This window comes from Myotis nattereri (genome assembly GCF_964212035.1).
Source record: "Myotis nattereri genome assembly, chromosome: 13".
NCBI classification, from domain to species: domain Eukaryota; kingdom Metazoa; phylum Chordata; class Mammalia; order Chiroptera; family Vespertilionidae; genus Myotis; species Myotis nattereri.
This window is the reverse complement of record NC_138088.1, coordinates 46582078-46601289: the sequence shown is the minus strand read 5'-3', so window position 1 is coordinate 46601289 and position 19212 is coordinate 46582078. Positions and strand designations below refer to the sequence as shown.

Here is a 19212-nt window from a genome sequence, read left to right as displayed (position 1 = left end):
CTGGTCACTTCTAGTGTATGTTTGCTGAGACATTCCCGGGTGTTTTGTGGACACCCCATTCATTTGAAAAAATGCCCGACAGAGTAGAAACTCAATAAATAGTTGCTGGATTGAACAGAATTGGAGGGGTTCATTGTTTCCCATTTGATTAGCACCAGAACTTGGGGTAGAGATTGGAGTTAACACTCAGAAATGTGACAACAAAGAGTGAGAGGGTCAACTTGAGGAGAATAAGCAGCAGTCAGATTCTAAAATATCCACCAAGAAGAGAAGCATCCCCTTTGGACCTGAGTGGGCTTTGCCAGAGGCCTCATGTTTTGCTGGAAGGTGTGACCCCGAGTAGCTGGAAGCCTCGGTACCGAAGGACATGGAGCAAGAAAGTCTTATCCTAACCAGTCAGAGGAAGCAACTGTCCAGGGACTGGACTGAGGACAAAAATGCAGAGATTCAACCAGTGGAGTGAAGCGGCTGAGCCTGTGCGTGCCGTGGCTGCTGTGACCCTTTGCCCTAGGGAACTGTGGTCTTGGGGAGCATCAGTCAGTTAGGGACCCTGAAGGGACCTTGGAGCTATGTGTCTAAGGTCAGTTAACCTCATCCAAACAAACTTATGAGTGATTTGTTTTGTGATATTTAAGACCAAGGGATCAGCTGGCATGGCTGTTTATTATTTACTAGAGGCCCAGTGCCGGGGTCCAACCCCAGCGGGTCCAGGGGTCCCCAAAGGTGTGGACGGAGTCTGCGAGGAAGGAACGACACAGAGGCAGCGTTCAGTTGATCAGCAGCCTAGCCAGGATCTCCAGCCAAGTTCTGGTCTCGATCTCCAGAGAGGTTCTGCTTAGGATCTCCAGCCAGGTTCTGTGTCCATGTTGTCTTACTAGAATCCCCAGGTTCTCCAGCCAGGTTCTGTAGCCAAGTTCCCTCGCTAGGTTCTCCAGCCAGGTTCTGTCCAGGTTCTCCAGGCAGGTTCAGTGCAGGTTCTCCAGCCAGGTTCAGTCACCAGGTTCTCCAGGTTTTCCAGCCAGGTTCTGTAGCCATGTTCCCTCGCTAGGTTCTCCAGCCAGGTTCGGTCGCCAGGTTCTAGTCAGGTTCTCTTGCCAATTTCTGTAGTCAGGTTCAGTCCAGGATCTTTTGCCATGTTCTCTTGCTAGGTTCTGTCTCTAGGTTCTGAGGCCAGTTTCTGTCCAGGATCTTTTGCCATGTTCTCTCCAGCGAAGTTCTTCTGTCTCTAGAGAACGTTCTGTGTAGGTTCTGTGCCTAGGTTCTGTCTCTCTCTGTCTGTCTTCTTACATCTGTATTTATACCAGTTGATTCCAATCCTATCAATCTCTATTTCAAAGGTTAGGGCGTTTCTTATCTCCATTCCAGGGAGTAAAGATGATGTAGCTTAAGCATGATTGTTCGTAGTTAAAGTGATTAATTACCCACCTGGCACTTAGTTAAGAGGTTTTATTCCCTCCCTAACTTCAGGGGAAAATCCCTACCTGGGGAAACAACCTTTCTCAGAGACCTTGGTTAAAACACATAGTGCCAAGAAGGTAGCAAACATATTAAGAACAGTATGCCATATATGCCAGGTCCCTTGAAACAGCAAGCATGGACTGGCTCCCGGCAGCCCAGTGCATACAATTTGAGCACTGGAGCGGGGGGATGGGGGAAGGAGGTCCCTTAGCCTGGTCTGTGCCCTCTCACAGTCTGGGAGCCCTCGGGGAATGTCTTACTGATGGCTTAGGCCTGCTCCCCCAGGAGGACAAAATGCAGAGATTCAACCAGTGGAGTGAAGTGGCTGAGCCTGTGTGTGCCCTGGCTGCTGTGACCCTTTGCCCTAGGGAACTATGGTCTTGGGGAGCATCAGTCAGTTAGGGACCTTGGAGGGACCGCTCCCCCCAGGAGCAGGCCTAAGCCGTCAGTTGGACATCTTTAGCGCTGCTGCAGAGGTGGGAGAGGCTCCCGCCACCACCATTGCACTCGCCAGCTGTGAACCTGGCTCAGGGCTTCTGGCTGAGCGGTGCTCCCCCTGTGGGAGCACATTGACCATTATGGGGCAGCTCCTGCATTGAGCATCTGCCCCCTGGTGGTCAGTGCATGTCACAGCAACCGGTTATTCCACCATTCGGTTAATTTGCATATTAGCCTTTTATTATATAGGATTAGGATTATTATTATAATTACCAAGTTATGGATTTAAAAGCTTGTATGTTTTTAATAAATACAGTCGTACAAAATTCTGGAAGTTGCAATCATAGTCATCCAGGAACAGCCTCATTTTCATCCCTTTCTATGAACAATCTCTTTGTAAAAAGATTTGAGGTGAAGTTCATCCTCTGAACAATTCCCTGCAGGAATGCTTGTATATTGTTCTCTTTTACTTACTTGTCTTTCTTCCTGTGAGCTCCTTCTCCTTATCTGTCCCTGGAGCCTTCTCCTCTGTCTTGGGAGGCATCAACATCCATGCCTGTCCTGCCCCCACTCCTCGTATGAGGAGGGGGTAGGGGGTTAAGGACTTCCAGAGCCTCAGCTCCCACATCTCTACCTCAAGCTGTACTTCTGCTTGATCTTAAAATCCATATTTTCAGCTCTCCTGGTTATCTTAACCCAATTGTTTCTCATGTCCTCCAAACTTGTATGGAAGATCAAATCATTATTGTTCCCCCAGTATGCTTCTCTTATATAGTCCCCACCTTGATTAACGGCAAGGCCATCTCTTACCTACCCGTCTATCAAAAAGAGTCTCCCTCCTCCTTCTCATCCACACTACATATTATTGGCCACCAATTCTATTGTTTAACATCCCAAATAAACGTTGAATCTTTCCTCTTCAGGATTTTATTAACTCAGACTAGGATAACTGTGGTAGTCTTATAACTGCTCATCTTTTGTGAAATATTTCCCCCACTCTATTCACTTCCCACCGTATCAGCCCATCCTCTGTATTGCCACCAAAATGGATATTTGAAATATAATTCTATAGTCAGGATTTTTCACTAGAATAAAAAACAACACATTTCACACTTGCCAGTACCTATGAGAGGCACTTCAAACTCTTTCTAGCTTCTCAGACTCTACACAAACTGACTTAACCATCCTAGCTCAACATTAGCCACACTTGCCCTTAAACCCTAAAGACTGGCTACACTACTCTGCCATTTTCAAATGCACTGTGCTCTTTCAGTAGTCCACGGCTTCGCACATGCTGTTCATTCTTCCTGAAAGATAGCATCCATTGTTAACTACTACTTATCCTTTAAAACAGTCCAGGTATATTCTCCAAAGACCATTCTCATAGTTCATAAGTATTTATTGAATCACCAATATGTGCTAAGCCTGCACTTTCCTGAATAAAGTGAATCTCACTTCTCTCTATGCTCTTTGGTATGCTGGTATGCCTCTACCATAGAACTAGTTGCATGTTAGAACTGACCATGTTTTATTCATTTTATTGTAGTACTTAGCTCTGAGCAAAGGGTTCATAATACCCTTTCAATATTCTCTAAGGCAAATCTGGCTTTGTTTAGCTCTATACAATCTACTGGCATGCTCTATTTCCTGGCCTGTAGCCTTCTAATGACTAACAGTGGTCTTGGAGTCCAAGTGTTTGATTAAGAAAACCCCTTTGGGGGGAGATGAAGTCAGCCAAGTAAATGATAGTAGTGTAGACTCAATCCTATCTAATAATAGACAAACATGGTAATTGACCGTACCTTCGCTACACCTCCCATAGGCTAATCAGTGCCATATGCAAATTAACCACCAACAAAGATGGCGGCCAATTTGCATACTGCAGGCAAATCCCACTGTACCACCCCGCCTGGGGCTGGTGGCAGCTCGATCCCTAGCCGCTGGCTGCCCCAGCGCGAGATCCTGGCCTGCCGTGTACGGCCCAGGGCAGGCGGCAGCGAGATCCCCAGCCACTGCCCACCCCTACATGGGATCTGGGCCTGTCGTGTGTGGGGCCGGGCAGGTGGGGCAGGTGGCAGCACTATCTGAGCTCTGGATCTGGGCCTGCCATCTGCAACTGGGAAAGACGGGGCAGATACCGCGGGATTGGGCATGCCATCTGCCACCAGGGGAGCGGGCCTAAGCCAGCAGGTGGTTATCTCCTGAGGGGTCCCAGAATGTGAGAGGGCACAGGTTGGGCTGACGGATGCCCCCCCTGCCAGTGCACAAATTTTTGTGCACTGGGCTTCTAGTTATTTCATAAAAGGGATCAAGCTCCTATATTGGAAAAAAAAAACTTGGGATAAATATGGGGCCAATATCCATCTTCAAGCACATCTATCTATCTATCTGTCTATCTATCTATCTATCTCCCTCTCTTCCCTTCCACCCCACCCACCATACCTCCATCATTTCTTATCCCCTTCTATTTTTACCTCTCTTTCTTTTTAGAGAAAATACTAATCAAACAATAAAATGGGAGGTTTTAACCCATGAAAATGTGTTGTGGAGGAAACCATCTGGCTCTTTATTCATAAAGATTCCAGCAAATATAAAGCCAACTTACTTTAACTAAAGCTCTCTTGATGACATTGCCAATATCTTGTCTCCACTCTGGAATGTCAGGGTTGTGGTAATCCAGGTTAGGAGAGAATGATAACAGCTGGGACTGGAAGTATTCTGCAAGGAGAGAGAGTGTGTGAGTGAGTGAGACCAAGAGAGGGTGTGATAGGTGGGAAGACTCCACAATCACCATGCTATAGAGAAACCATCTGCTCTTTCATGTAGCCTCAACTATACTAAAAATTCCTTCACTCCAGCCTGTTTCTTGGTCTCAGAAAGAGTGTGGGACTTGATGACTGGAAGTAGATTTGTGCTCCCACCAGTTTTTTCTTAGTTCCTAAGAATTTAAGCCCTTCTTGTAAAAGAATATTACCTGAAATGAAACATAAGTATAAAAACCCAGGAGAAGACTTTTGCTACTGTAAGTGGTATCATGCAGAGCCAGCAAGAAAGCATTAAGTTGGTCTTAATGAGGAGAGAATATTGTGCTCTTCTTTCATTTCCTTTGTCCATCCTGCTAGCACTGCCTCTAGGGGCTAGAAAGTAAGTTGATACCTTGGATCTAGGGTATAGGTAATGTTCAACTACTTTACCTGGTTGGTGGGTACAAGGCTTTGTTCACTTTGTGGTAATTCATAAAGCTAAGACAATTACGATGTATACTTTCCTATATTATATTTACACTTAAATACAAAGTTTTAATTTAAAAAATCGTCTTGGTGCCCCGTGAGAGAGCGTGAGCATTGAGTTTGGAAGAGATATAAGAAAGGCCAGAGGAGCTAGTACAACTTTCTATAAAAACCTTGAAATAGTGTCTATTTTTAGGGGCTTGAGGGAGGTTGTGTGGGATTGTGGTAAAAGCACAATTTTACTTAAAATAAATTTAAAAATGAAGAATGGTTCTCCAGGATTGAGAACTGGATAGTAGCCTCATTTACCACTCTTCTGCCTTCCTTCAACCTTACATTCTTAGCCTTATGTTCCGTCTCTGCAGCCAATGATGTTAGAATCTCTACCAATAAAACAACAATAACACAGAGGTTGTATGTAGCTCATCTCAGGGAGCATAAGATGACACCTCCCATTTTGAAATCACTGGTCCTGGTCTTCACAAAGAGTGGGTGCTGCATGTGTATTGTAGATACCTCAATAGGACCCCAGATCTAGATGGTTTCCTGACAGTTTTTCCAGTTAGATTTCATTTCAACTTCTGATAAATCTCTCTCTAAGGAGACCATTAGGTTTTGATGCACACACATCCCAGAAGACAACAGATACCTGTCTGTGCCCTGCATTTATTTAGGAACAAGGTAGGAAAAAAGTTTGGATGCCCCTTGATGACATACATCACTTTCCCATGGCCTGGTGAATTTCCAAAGCAGTCAGCAATTGTCACTAGGGTGGATTGGCTGGGTAGAAAGAGGCATCACAATGACTATTTTCAGGCTTACCATGAACGGCGATGTCTTTTGTGTCCTGGATGAGGGCGTTCCCAGCGGCCACCTGAACAGTGATGGTGTTGGTTCCCTCTGCAAGGAACGTGAAGGAAATGCTGCTGTCCAAGGTGATGAGGGGCTACAAGGAACAGAAAGACCAATTTAATCCTCTGTGGGATATGAGATTTCCTCCTTCCTGTAAATCTCAGATGGTCACACATCTGCATAGCATTCACATATCCCAGGGGATCCTAACTTAAGAATGGAAAAAAGAAGATTACACAGCTTCCCCAAACTGTGATTATACCTTATATCCAGTATCCAAGAAGAGTATTTATAAAGTCTAAATGCACTATACTCCTGAGAGATGGAGCTACAACTGGACACTCTGGATTTTGCATGTCATTCTATTCCTTCTCCTGGGGAAAAAGAAAAGTGACTTTTGTAACCTATTCCTATTGGCTCTGGAAATAGGAGATCATTCCTCTCCTCCAATATTCCATGTCACTTGTATCTTCACCCTGTTTTCCATGAACTCTAGACTATTCAGAGAAGTGATTGCATTTTAATAACTTCTGTATCACCCGCCCTTGGCACACCATCTTCCAGATAGCAGAATGTATCTGTAAGTTGGATGCCAAGGCATACTACTAGCTTTTTATTTTATTACATCTGTGCTTTTCACTGCAAGCCACTTCAATATTTTTAATAGGCAGAAAACATATCCACATATATGTCTGCGACCATTTTTTAAATCCTTTTGTTCTTTTTCTGTTTTATCTTCCTTCTCACAACAGATGGGGATTTGCCTGGGATAAAAAGAGAAACAGAATAACATTTTCCCCTTGCGAATTCGGATCTTGATAAAATCAGATGCTTATTGGAGAGAAGAGAATGAAGATCTTAAGAATAAAGAGTCGCTATTCAGTGGCCATGCTGAAGCCCACGCCCTCCGGTGTGTGCAAGGTAAGAAACAGGAGGAGGCTTCTCCAAAGCAGCTCAAAAGAGATATGACAAGCTGAGGTGAGCAGACTCCCTCTCCTCTCTGTTCCAGGACAACACTGGGATAAAGGAGAATAATGTTGGGGATGCAGAGAGCTGCCCTTTAAGGGGGTGGTTGTCTGCCAGTGCTCACACGGTAAACCCATGCATCTTAACTGAACATGGCTTGGATCTGTGGACCAGGACCTACAGAGGCTCGGAGATGCAGCTTTCAGAGGGCATCCCTGATGCAAGACTGGGATTCCTTCCTAGCTCAGAATTTTCAACTGGGCCTCTAAAATAGTAATTTGATTTCTTCTGCTTTAAAATTCCATAGATCCATTTTATGACCAGGATGATAGCTAGAGTTTGGCAGGATTAAAGATGTTGCTCTAAATTTTTGACACTCTTTCTCTTTTATTTGCTGAATGAAAGAGAGAAGTTGAATATGGAAAGGGATATATATTCTCCCCTTTAACTAAGAGTAAAGCCTAGAGTTCAAGCATTCTTCCCCATGCATATGGCTCTATGATGATACACACCAGGGTGTGGCCTTATGAATTAAACAACAAGTTAGTACAAGTAGGTTCTGTGAAGTACTTCTTCTTCAATGGGACAATAGTGGCTGTTTAGTGTCCTGTGTTGCAAATGAAGCTGAAGTCAAGTTGGGCGCAGCATAGCAATGTCAACCATGGTGGCAGAATAAGAGAAAAAGAGGTCGCCTGTCCCATAAAAAGAACAGAGGTATTAAACTCTGGCTGGTTTAATGAATGACCTTGGGTGAAGTTTCTTCCCATTCTGGTCCTTAGTTTTTATCTGTTAAATGAAGGGCTTGGTTTAGAAAAGCTGTGAGGACTCATTCAGCATCAAAATGGCTTTAGACCCACTTTCTACTTCCTACTGGTCAACCCATTGGGTTTTATTTGCCAACTGCTTCATCACCTTAGAAAAAATTCAGTTTTACAAGAAATTGCAATAATTATTTCTAAAGTACTAGTACTATTTTACATTTTATGACTTAGAAATCTCACTCTTGGAAATTTAATCAAGATAGAAAATACAATAGGGTGGTAAAAGTCTGGGGTGGGATGGGAATGGGGGGGAAGGGGGCATTGGGGGAAAGGGGGGCATATGTAATATTCTCAACAATAAATATAAAAAAGATAAAAGAAAATAGGTCAAGAAAGAAACAAAATGTTCATAGCAGTATACTCATAACAGCCAGAAACTAAAAACAGCCTAGGAGAATTTATCAGTAGAAAAATAAAGAAGCCAAAGTAAAGAACAAGTTTTGATGTACATAATAATATACATGAATCTCAAAACCATAAGAAGTGAAAGAAACCATATACAGGGGTGAGCAAAGGTAAATTACAGCTGTTCATCTATAAAATATAGAACATAACGATAAATAATAAAAGAAGAATGAATGTTGTGCTTTGCATACTGTCAAAAATTAACCTATTTATGCCCACCCCTATTATAAAATAATTCATATTCATGAAATCATTTATATGAAGTTCTAGAATGGGCAAATCTAATCTCTGATAAAAACAATAACAACAAACAGTGGTGGTTCTGGGCACTGGGAGTGGGAGTTGACTGAGAAAAAGCATGAGGAAGCTTTTGGGAGTGATAGAAATATTTCATATCTTGATAGAAGTTTGGATGAAAGGTAATGCCTTTGTCAGAGCTCAGGAAGTATATACTTCAAATGTATGCATGTAATTATTGGTACATTTTATACCTCTATGGGGAGGGGGTAAATGAACATTGAATTATTGTTAATGACTTGCAAGCTAAAGCATTTAGGACAAAGTATATACATGTATGCAGTTAACTTTGAGATGGACCAAAAATTAATATTAATTAATAGATGGATAGAGAGATGGACAGATCAATAGACATATGATAAAACAAGCATAGTAAATGCTAATGGTAGACTACAGGTGGTGGGTATATGGATGTTCACTATAAAATTATTTTGACTTCAGTGTATATTTGAAGATTTTAATAATTTAACATTGGGAAAGAAACAAAAAAGAATAATCAATGCATTTTCATTTTTCTTGATTCCATGGATTACTCTCTCTGACCAGGACTATATTACATTGCCCTTCAGTTTTGGTGACTGCCCTCAGCGATCTCTCATCTCTTCCCATCTCTCCCACCAGGATATTTTTCTCCCGTAAAAGTTGGGTCTCCAGGAAGCCATCGCTACCTCCATGCCATCTCCTCCAGCTCTCGGTGGTCTGCATGGCCCCCTCTCTTTTCTCTGCACACTCTTCTTATATTAGACCCAAGTATTTGGTATGGCATCCCTTTCTGAGGGGACTGAAATCCCTCTTACCCCAGCAGATTTGATCTTTCCCCCATATAGCTGCTTCCCTAGGAGATCCAGGGGCCGAGCAAAGACACAGGGCAGCAGGACAAGGAAATGTCACCTGAAGTAGGAAGGAGAATGACATCCCACCATCCCACATGGACCTGTACCATAGCAAAGAGACTGTGCTAAAGGCAGCACGCAATGTGGCAGGCCATAGGCTCCTGTGCTGGGGAAATGGTAGGAGCTCATTTAGTTTTCCAAATTGCTTTTGTTTTCCATCAGCTGTTATGGTATCATGGCTGCTTTCACCTTCCTTGAAAAGCTGAACACTCTACAGGATCCGTGAGCTCCTTGTGGGCCACGGATAGCTAGTGCCCAATGTTAAATTAAATCAAGTATTTAAGGTTCATTTACAAAATCTATTAGGCAAGCAGATGCATTTATTAAGCCAGACCTCTGTTAATCCCAGCAAATCGGCCTTTTCAGAGCCTCACAAATCCAACAGGCGGCCAGAAGGCGATTGACTTCTCTATCTCTGTGCTTTGTCCAAGCTGCAGGGCCAGCCCACTGCGAGGCTGCTTAGAATAATACCTCACGTCCTGCCTAGGCTGTGGACTATATCCCTGCCCACAGAGAATCCCTCATGCGAGACAGGTCCCCTATTACCCACTGGGCCCAGCAAGAACTCAACATGCAATGATTGAACCTATCAGCGAGAGATGTGGAACTGAGTGACTACTTAGTTACAAGATTTCCACTGGATCAATGAAACAGGGAACTTCAGGGAAATCTTTGGATGCAGCCTATACCAGTTTTCCAGACACACTAAGACTTAGTGACTAAGTCAAGTTAATATTAAATATTATGTGATTGTCACAATTTAAATGTATACCTTGATGAAAACGGCCATCCAAAATTGAACAGACTACGCAATAAATATACTTAAAGCCTTCAGCTGATTACATAGTAATGTGCAAAAAGTGCTTATTATAAAAAGTGTAAAAGGCAGAATATGTAATTTGGGTATGCTATGATGAGGATTATGTAAAATATCTAAAATACACACAAAAACAGGGAGAAATAAGGCAAAATCATATGTGGAGAATATTATCTGTGACTATGGTGTTAATGTGAAAATTTATTTTTTTGGGGGAAAAAAAAGTCCTCACACACACACACACACACATACACACAGAGGCTCAAAACTCTTCAAAAGCATCTCAGTGTCTAAAGTTTTACTGTCCATGAACCTGATTCTAGTTTCCATTATTCTATCCTAAATTTGAGTCTCGATGACAAAATAAAAAGCATTCGTTTATGTTATTGAAAGCCACGTGTTATCTAGCCTTCCCACCTTTCATTTCATTCTCTGGTTTCTGCATACATGTATCCTGTGTGTTGTCTGAATCTGTCTACACAGAACACAACCATGCCCAAAGCCTTGACATGCAAATCTCTTTCCCTTCTCAGTTCTGCTGCTCCTGTAATGCCCGCTTAGGACAAACTTCACACAGGACTCATTCCATAACCAGCAAACTCTGTGTCCATCACTTCCTAGGCTGCTGGACTGGGCCAGGAATATTACATCTTTACTATAGTGCCTTATCTGTAGTATCTAATTACCTTACAGTATTTTTAATATCTATTACCTTAGAGTACCTGTTCATAGATGTGAACCTCACAGCCTCAACTACAGATTATATTTCTTAGAGGCAACGATTGGACTCTGCACCGCCTTTCATTCCTCAAAACATGTAACACAAAATATAGGCTCTTGAAAAAGAGCCATAGAGCTACTGATTCAATTCCACATCTCTCGCTGATAGGTTCGTATATGAGCCTATGTTAGGATTTCTGGAATGCTTGCTTTCTTCTATTTCCTTATATCCCATGTTTGCCCACCAGTCATTGCATGTGTGTTCATCCTGCTTTCTGTGTGGAATGTAATTTCCTGGAAGGCGGAGGCAATGCTATGTGGGTTCTTTCATTCCTAAGGGCACCAAGGGCAAGGCTAGATATAAAGGAGTGGGTATTATCTGATTATTATTGAGTGATGATTTAATTCAACCTGTTTAATTCACCTAGTCACAACACACACACACACACACACACACACACACACAGAGGAAACTGCCTTCCCAAATTATTAGCCTATTTTCTCTGTAAAATGGGATTACTCTTTTATCAGAGATGTTCCAATAAATAAAATAGTATGTATGAAAGGACTAATACAAAGCAGTACTAGGCATAAAGACTTAAAATTAGGATTAGCTCCTTTGAAAGATCAGTTTGCTAGTCAAAGGGGATGAAATGGCTCTAAAATCAGAGCACTCACCACGACACCAAAGGCACTCATCATTTGTCAGCCAAAGACGGTGCTCATTGGATTAATTATTGGATACTATGGCCACCTTGATGTGTTTATGGCATGGTGCTAGGAAAAGCTCTGAAAATGTAACTCTTTCAAATGGACTGCATGGCCGTTCTTGGAGGTGAGAGGGAAATCCGTGGAACCAAATCAGATTTGTTCCTGAAATGGAGAGTCTATTGATGCAAATGATGAGCAAAACCAACAGTGACTGGCATTTTCACGTGATTAGGTGTGTTCTAAGAGCTCTACAAGCCTTTCTTGACTCTCAAAGCAATATTAGGGGATAGTTATTACCACAATTAACTCTGACACTACCATTAGTAAGCTGAGGTCCCGAGAAATTATAAGATTTAACTGAAGGCAGACAGCCAAGAATCTGAGTCTGGACTCTAACCCACTTTTATCTTATTTCAAAACTACTCTATTCTAATGCCTCTTATGTATTAGCATTCTCTTGATTCTTTGGGAACAAAAATAAACCAGTAAGACCTTGGAGATCTTGGTATTTGGGCAGCACTTCATGCTCACATTTATAGATGAATAATTCCTAACCAAAGAAATGCCTCACATAATCATAAATTTTAAAAAACTATAATGTCTTTCTATAATTTAACAATGTCCCGCTCATAATATGGCATTATATAGATTAGATAGATAGATACTTCAAATAGTAACCCGATGTTCATGGATTACATATTAGTATCCTCACTTTAGAGAAAACAAACAATGAGACAGGTGATTTGTTCAAGCTAACAAAGATAATCGTTAGAGAAATTGAAACTAGGCTCTCCAATCCCTTTGTCCACTTTTCTGTTTATTTATCAAATATGTATTAGACACTGTCTGGTATCTCAGGTATTGGAATCATCATTTGAGAAAAAAATGGTAGAGAAATACTGTGTTTGCTTCCTTGTGGGCTGCTGAGTAAATCGCTGTGTTGATATTGACCAAGAACTGCACCCCTCGCACACAGCATTTTCTCAGTAAAAATCATCAGTAAATGAGCAGTAACAGAAAAATAAATTCCCTGGCTTGACAGCCAAAACCTCACATCATCACAGGAGAAATGAACTTAAAATTCTTCTCACTCTCACTTTCTTTGCCCAAATGATGTTTTATTTTTCCTTCACCCTGCATGACTGCTGGCTTTTGAGGTAGGATTGTAGGGTCTGTAACCTCTATGGAATGGAGTGATGCAGCTAAAGCATCCTGTGGCTAGGGGAAGGGGCGGTATGTGGTAGATGGGAGTTAGGAGACCAGGGTTTTAGGTCTGACTCTACAATCAACCAGCTGTTTGGCCCTGGAGTGCTCATCTCACACAGAGAGCTGCACTTCTCTATTGTACTAAGCAGGGATCTTCTAAAATAACCTCTCTACCCACTGCCTGGTGAGTAATAATCCCAGAAATGCACAACATCAGTAGCCTAGGCTAAGACATGGACCTAAGAAAATACAGCACAAATAATGCAAAGAGAAAAGGGGCCCTTGGTCTATGAATCTAGTTCTATCTTTTATCAAGTCATTCTAATTCTCAGTTTTTAAGACAAACTAAAAAGCATCCATTTAGTGAATACTTAGTGTGTGCCAGGGTGACACACATTTTCTTACTAAGTTTGCACAACAATCAAAATGGCATAGGTATTATTATTTCCAATCTGCAGTTGAGTGAATTAGCTTGGAGGTCAACTATCTCGACCAAACTCGCATAGCCAGCATGTAGCAGTACTGGATCCTAACCCGGGGCCCTCTGACTCCTGTCAGGTAGGGGCTGAAATTCTCCTTGGCCATCCTGAAACAAGCAAACAAAAACAGCATTGCCCCATTCATGTTGGAATCACTACACCAGCAAATGAATATGTATTAGCCCTTTTCTTTGATATTCAGCGTTTCCAAATCTGATAGAATAGCTTTTTAAAAGTATTTAAAAACTAAAGGTAGAGACCTAAGATGAGCAATGCCAATCACATCAAAAAAAGAAAAATGAAGCCCTAACCGGTTTGGCTCAGTGGATAGAGCATCGGCCTGCGGACTCAAGGGTCCCAGGTTCGATTCCAGACAAGGGGATATACCTTGGTTGCAGGCACATCCCCAGTGGGGAGTGTGCAGGAGGCAGTTGATCGATGTTTCTCTCTCATCGATGTTTCTAACTCTCTATCCCTCTCCCTTCCTCTCTGTAAAAAATCAATAAAATATATTAAAAAAAGGAAAATGCAGACAGAAAGATGAACAGAGAAGAATATTAATCCCCTAAATTGGGGGACCCTCAGCCTAATTGCTCCCAGATTCTGTTATACAAGTGTGGTGCTTTTTTATGTCACTACTACTAAGGATTGGGATCAGGGAGTAGCTGCAAAGTCCCCTTTAGTGCCTTTCTTTGTGACTTGGCGACATCAGTGCCATGCCTAAGAAGAACCCGGGCCTTCGAGAACACCTAGAAGGTCTTGATAAGGATTCTTGCATGCACTGCCCTGCCCCATTTGCTCTTCACAGCCTGACGCTGAAATATCTAATTCACATTTTTTTCAAATGGGATTACTTGATCTCAGAGATATTATATAGCTAGTGGAAAGGCCAGGATTAAAACACACGGAGCAAAGGATGTTTTAGAAATGTTGATCACAGGAGCAAGAACAACCAGATTTATATAGTTTCTCAAAGTACTCTTTCTTCCTTAGGGTTATTTGAACTTTCCTTGCTATAATGAACTAGAGAGTAATGTCATATTCAATTATGCGGACTCACAGCTGCAGAAAGTACATCCTCGTGCCCACATCCCCAGTGTCCCTGACATCAACCCCGAAGCTGGAGCCAGGAGCACTCAGTATAGATCGCATCAGACACAAGGCAGAAAGGGCCGAACCTTCGTGCTGTTGCCAAACCACCAGAAGTAGGTGAGAGTCCCCAGCTGGCTGGGCCACACGACTGCACTGATGTTGACTTCCTTATTTCTTATGGCGACAAATGGGACACGGAGGTGAACATGCTCCACGGGACCTAAAGGAACAAGGACAACCATGTCAGTGTTTAAATTCCTGAAATAAACAGACAAACATTATCATACTCTCTGAGTTTTATTCTTAACCGTTATTACCTTGACCTATAAGAAAACAAGGTTCACAACCTCACACATGTTGAGGTGTGTGTGTGTGTGTGTGTGTGTGTGTGTACTTGAAATGAAGAACTGCCTCTAATAGGAAAATCAAATCAGGCTTAGGTTGTTTGAGTGACGTTTGAACTTAATTTACATCTGATGAGCCAAACCACAAATGCTTATGAAACTCCAATCCAAGGACAAAACTAGTTTACTAGACACTGAGCCAACAGACAGGAAGAAAAACAGCAGTCAGTTTCATCTCTGACCATTAGCCTGTATAGTGATTCAGGGTCAATGCATTGTAAAGAGGGCTCTTCCATTATCCTCAGTTGTTCATTGGTTTCATCTCTTCAACCAGGAGCCACTGTGCCTGTTACCTGCAATACTCAGCGGGTGTCACTCAGAAGCCCACCAGGCTGTTTAACAAAATGGAAAAAGCCCATCTCCCTAAACTGAAGGAGAAACAAATGCCAGGCCCCCAAATAATAAGAAGAAAAAGCTGTTTGCAAAAAGTTGACCAAACACTTTTTTTCCTCAGAAAACTGAGATAAGCAGAATCAAGTTCTAAGAGAACATACAGGAACACACTCTGTGCATAATAAATGAGCATTTTAATTAAATTCATTTCCTCCCCCAAATGAGCAGAAAATGTTAATGTAAAATGTTAATATGCTAGTGTTGCATCTGTGGGGTAGATATGCTATTTAACTGTCTTTGGGATTTTCTCCTCCACCTTCACCCCTTCCCCTCTCTCTCCCTCCCTTCTTACCTTCCTTTCTTCCTTCCTCCTCCTTTCCCTTCCTCTATCCTTCCTACTTAATCAAATCCAATTAAAATCTTCCAATTATCTGTTCACACTAAGAGCACCTTTTCCCAGTTCCCACTGCCATAGTTTGGTGAAAATGACTAAAGGTCACAACTGCAGCAAGGACATCTGTAGCCTGGGGACTTTAGTGTTTCCCAGAGGTGGGACATTTTCCCGGCCACCTAGCCTTCGCTATTGGAAACAATCCAGTTTAAACGGAAAAAAATGACATGAAAACAGATGGATGCTTCCCGTTTCTGCTCTGGTTCAAATGTAGCTATGTGATTAGTGCATCTGTGTAGAGTTTTGTCCTACATAGATCATTACTTTGTCCTAAAAATAAGAGACAATATTTGCCCTGCCTTCCTTATAGACATAAGAATATATGAAGGCAATGTATGGCTGTTAAAGTACCATGTAGTAGATTATAGGTTGGCACTATTCCTATGCCCACCACCATGACCACCGTGGCACCCGTGTTTCTGGAAATCTTTGGGTAGACTTCCCTCCGAAGACACTGCGAAGTCTTCTGGGTCTCACTGGGCACATTCTGTGTTGTAGGTAAATTGACATTGGGGGAGAAGGTGTTTGGACATGGACCGATGTTTGGGTGATAAGAACAACCAGGTCTATTTGCCATTGTCCAGAGTCCAGTGGTCGTCAACCTTTCGGACCTCACAGACCACGGGTCAGTGACTGCTGGTCCAGACTATATCCTCCTGAACAGTCAACAAGTTTTCAAGAATCTCTGCATCTACACCCTGAACATACTCTCTGCCTACAGCTCTCTGACCTGACCCCAGATATATGGCACATCAAGATTTCTTCCAGCAAATAATTTGAACCTTGTCATTTCAGATACACCTTTGGCTAAAGGTTTAATTATTTTCAATAAGGAAGTCTGTTCAATTATATTTTATGGTTTGATTGTCAATGAGAATGAAAAACACATCGTCTGAGAAAACACTGGCTACTTTCACTGCTTGAGTGTCTCATTTTTAGGAGTTTACCTGATTTACCTCTTTCTGTTGTTTGCATTTTACTGATAAATGGGGAAGAGAATGAGGCAGTGGGAAGAGTCCCTGGCCAGCTCATGTCCAAGGAAGGAAGTGAGAGATCTGTTTCTTACGGTAACTCCTCCGTCTTTCTCCATGCCCAGATGCAAACCCCTCATCCTTCCCCCTCAATCCTCATGTCCTCAAGGGAGAATGGCCTGGAGCCCTTTCCCCTGGCCAGCTCATGGGAACCCTGGGCTTTTTCACAGTTAAGGGATAAGGCCACTATGACTTGTAGCCTGACATATTCTTGTCAGCCTGCGGTCACTCAGGGGTCAAGGCTTACGTGGCCAGGAGACTTTGATGCCTAAGGAGACAAAAGGAGATCTTCTCCCTAATCTCACACAAACACAACAGGGATGAGGCTCCCATGAATTATACCACCATCAAATATGATCCCATTTATTCCAGCCTCACATTTAAGTAAATATAATATCAAGTAACAAGAACAGGTAGTAGCTATTTACTGCAAAGAGCCTGAACCAGAAGCTTCAGGCTTCAACCTAGAGACAGACCACAGAGCAGGGAGAAGAGAGCTGAAGGGACAGTCCCTAAAACGGTCACTGTCAAACAGGGCTCTTTTGGATAAAAATCTAATAATCTGTGCGAGATTGGTTATTATGGGCAGCTAACAACTTCTTTTGTTAGCTAATGGCCCAAGGTGAGGCCAATGGCAGTTTCCACTATAATAACTGTCTGGTAAATGCAGCCATGATTGATTTGGAGGGAATTATGAGCACGATAAAAGTTTCAAGGAACATTTCCTCCTTCATGCACATAACCCACAGTATAAACCTGTTCCTTGATGATGTGTTTTTGTTTTGTTTTTTGCCACTAAGACACATCAGTCTTGCCCCCTGCAGTCAAGGCCCATTCTTGCCACAATTAGGAACATGGGTGGGGCAGGTCCTTGGATTAAAGTAATTTTTTTTTCTTTGTCTTCATTTTTAAATGCAGAGAAGTGTTGGGCAGAAAGTGAATAAGAAGAACTTAGTGCAGATGACCCTTGAACAACATGGTTTTGAACTATATGGGTCCATTTACAAATTTTATTGAATTTATTGGGGTGAAATTGATAATAAAATTATATAGGTTTCAGGTGTTCAATTCTATAATACATCATCTGTACATTGTATTGTATGTTCACCACTCAAAGTCAAGTCTCCTTCCATCACCATTTATTCCCCCTTTACTCTCTTTTATTTTCTCCACCTTCTTTCCCTCTGGTAATCACCATACTGTTGTCTATCTCTAAGAGGGTTGTTTTTTTTTTCCCTGTGCTTAATCCCTTCACCTTCTTCACCCAGTCCCCCATGATATGTCTTCCCTAGGATGGCTGTTAGTCTGTTCTCTGTATCTATGAGTCTAGAAAAAAGAAGTTGAAGAAGATACAAATAAGTGGAAGCATATACTCTGTTCAGAGATGGGAAGAATTTAGACCATTAAATTGCCCATACTACCCAAAGCAATCTATAGATTCAACACTTCCTATAATGATACCAATGGTATAATTCACAAACCCAGAACAAATATTCAAAAAAATGTATGTGGAACCACACAAGACCCTGAGCAGCTACAGCAATCTTGAGAAAGAACAACAAACTTGGAGGAATCACACTACTGATTCCTGGACTGGGCCAGGAATATTACATCTTACATCTTTAGTATGTATGTATCAGTTGTCAACTGATATCAAACTATACTACAAGGCCATAGTAATCAAAACACCATTGTACTGGCATAAAAATAGACATATAGATCGATGGAACAGAATAGAGAGCCCAGAAATAAATCCACACCTTTATAGTCAATTAATATTTGACAAGGGAGGCAAGAGAATACAATGGGGTAAAGATAGTCTATTCAATAATTGTTGTTGGGAAAATTGGACAGATACATCCAAAAAAAGAGGAAATTAGACCACCTTCTTATATGATACACAAGAATAAACTCAAAATGGATTAAAGACATGTGTACAGACCCATTCATACATAAATTTTTAATAAATATATACAATACTAAAAAATGTATTTCCTTATGATTTCCTTAATAACTTTTTCTTTTCTCTTACTTTTTATTGTAAGAATGCAGTATATAGTACCTATAACATACAAAATATGTGTCAATCAATTGTTTATGTTATCATAAGGCTTCTGGTCAACATTAGGTTATTAGTAGTTAAGATTTGGGGGAGTCAAAAGTTATACATGGATTTTTGACTGCACAGTGGGTTGCGATATTAATCCCTGTGTTTTTCCAAGGCCAAATCTAATTACTATCACAGGTTACATTTATCATGTGCCAAGCTGGGTGCTAAGTAGCATTTTGCACACTGTGCAGACATGTGTGAACAGCCCTGAAATTGCCATCTTTCAAAAGATCTGTGTGTAAGACTGGTCCTTGACTAGCATCTGGGAACTTGGACCTGGGGGTGTTTCCAGTCAACAGTTAACTGATAAGAGTGTCTAGACTGTTTTGCCAACAATATGGTTTGTTCTGAACACCTGCTTTCCTCTGGGAGTCTTGACTTTTGGTATATGCTAGGCAAGAATGCCTATTTGATCAGAACCCAATAAAAATCATGGACACTGAGTCTCCAATGAGCTTCTCTGGTAGACAGCCCTTCACACACATTGCTACAACTCAT

The 19212-nt window shown here is 41.8% G+C and overlaps 1 protein-coding gene across 1 annotated transcript in view; it reads right to left on the bottom strand.

Annotated features, from left to right (window-relative positions):
• Positions 1-19212, bottom strand: part of SORCS3 (sortilin related VPS10 domain containing receptor 3) — a 523227-nt gene that overhangs the window by 12871 nt on the left and 491144 nt on the right. The window contains exons 20-22 of the mRNA XM_081104642.1: positions 14472-14605; positions 5949-6072; positions 4502-4614 (exon numbers count right to left, since the gene is read on the bottom strand). Of these exons, the coding sequence (XP_080960768.1) occupies positions 4502-4614; positions 5949-6072; positions 14472-14605 (371 nt within the window). The remainder of the gene's footprint in view (positions 1-4501; positions 4615-5948; positions 6073-14471; positions 14606-19212) is intronic.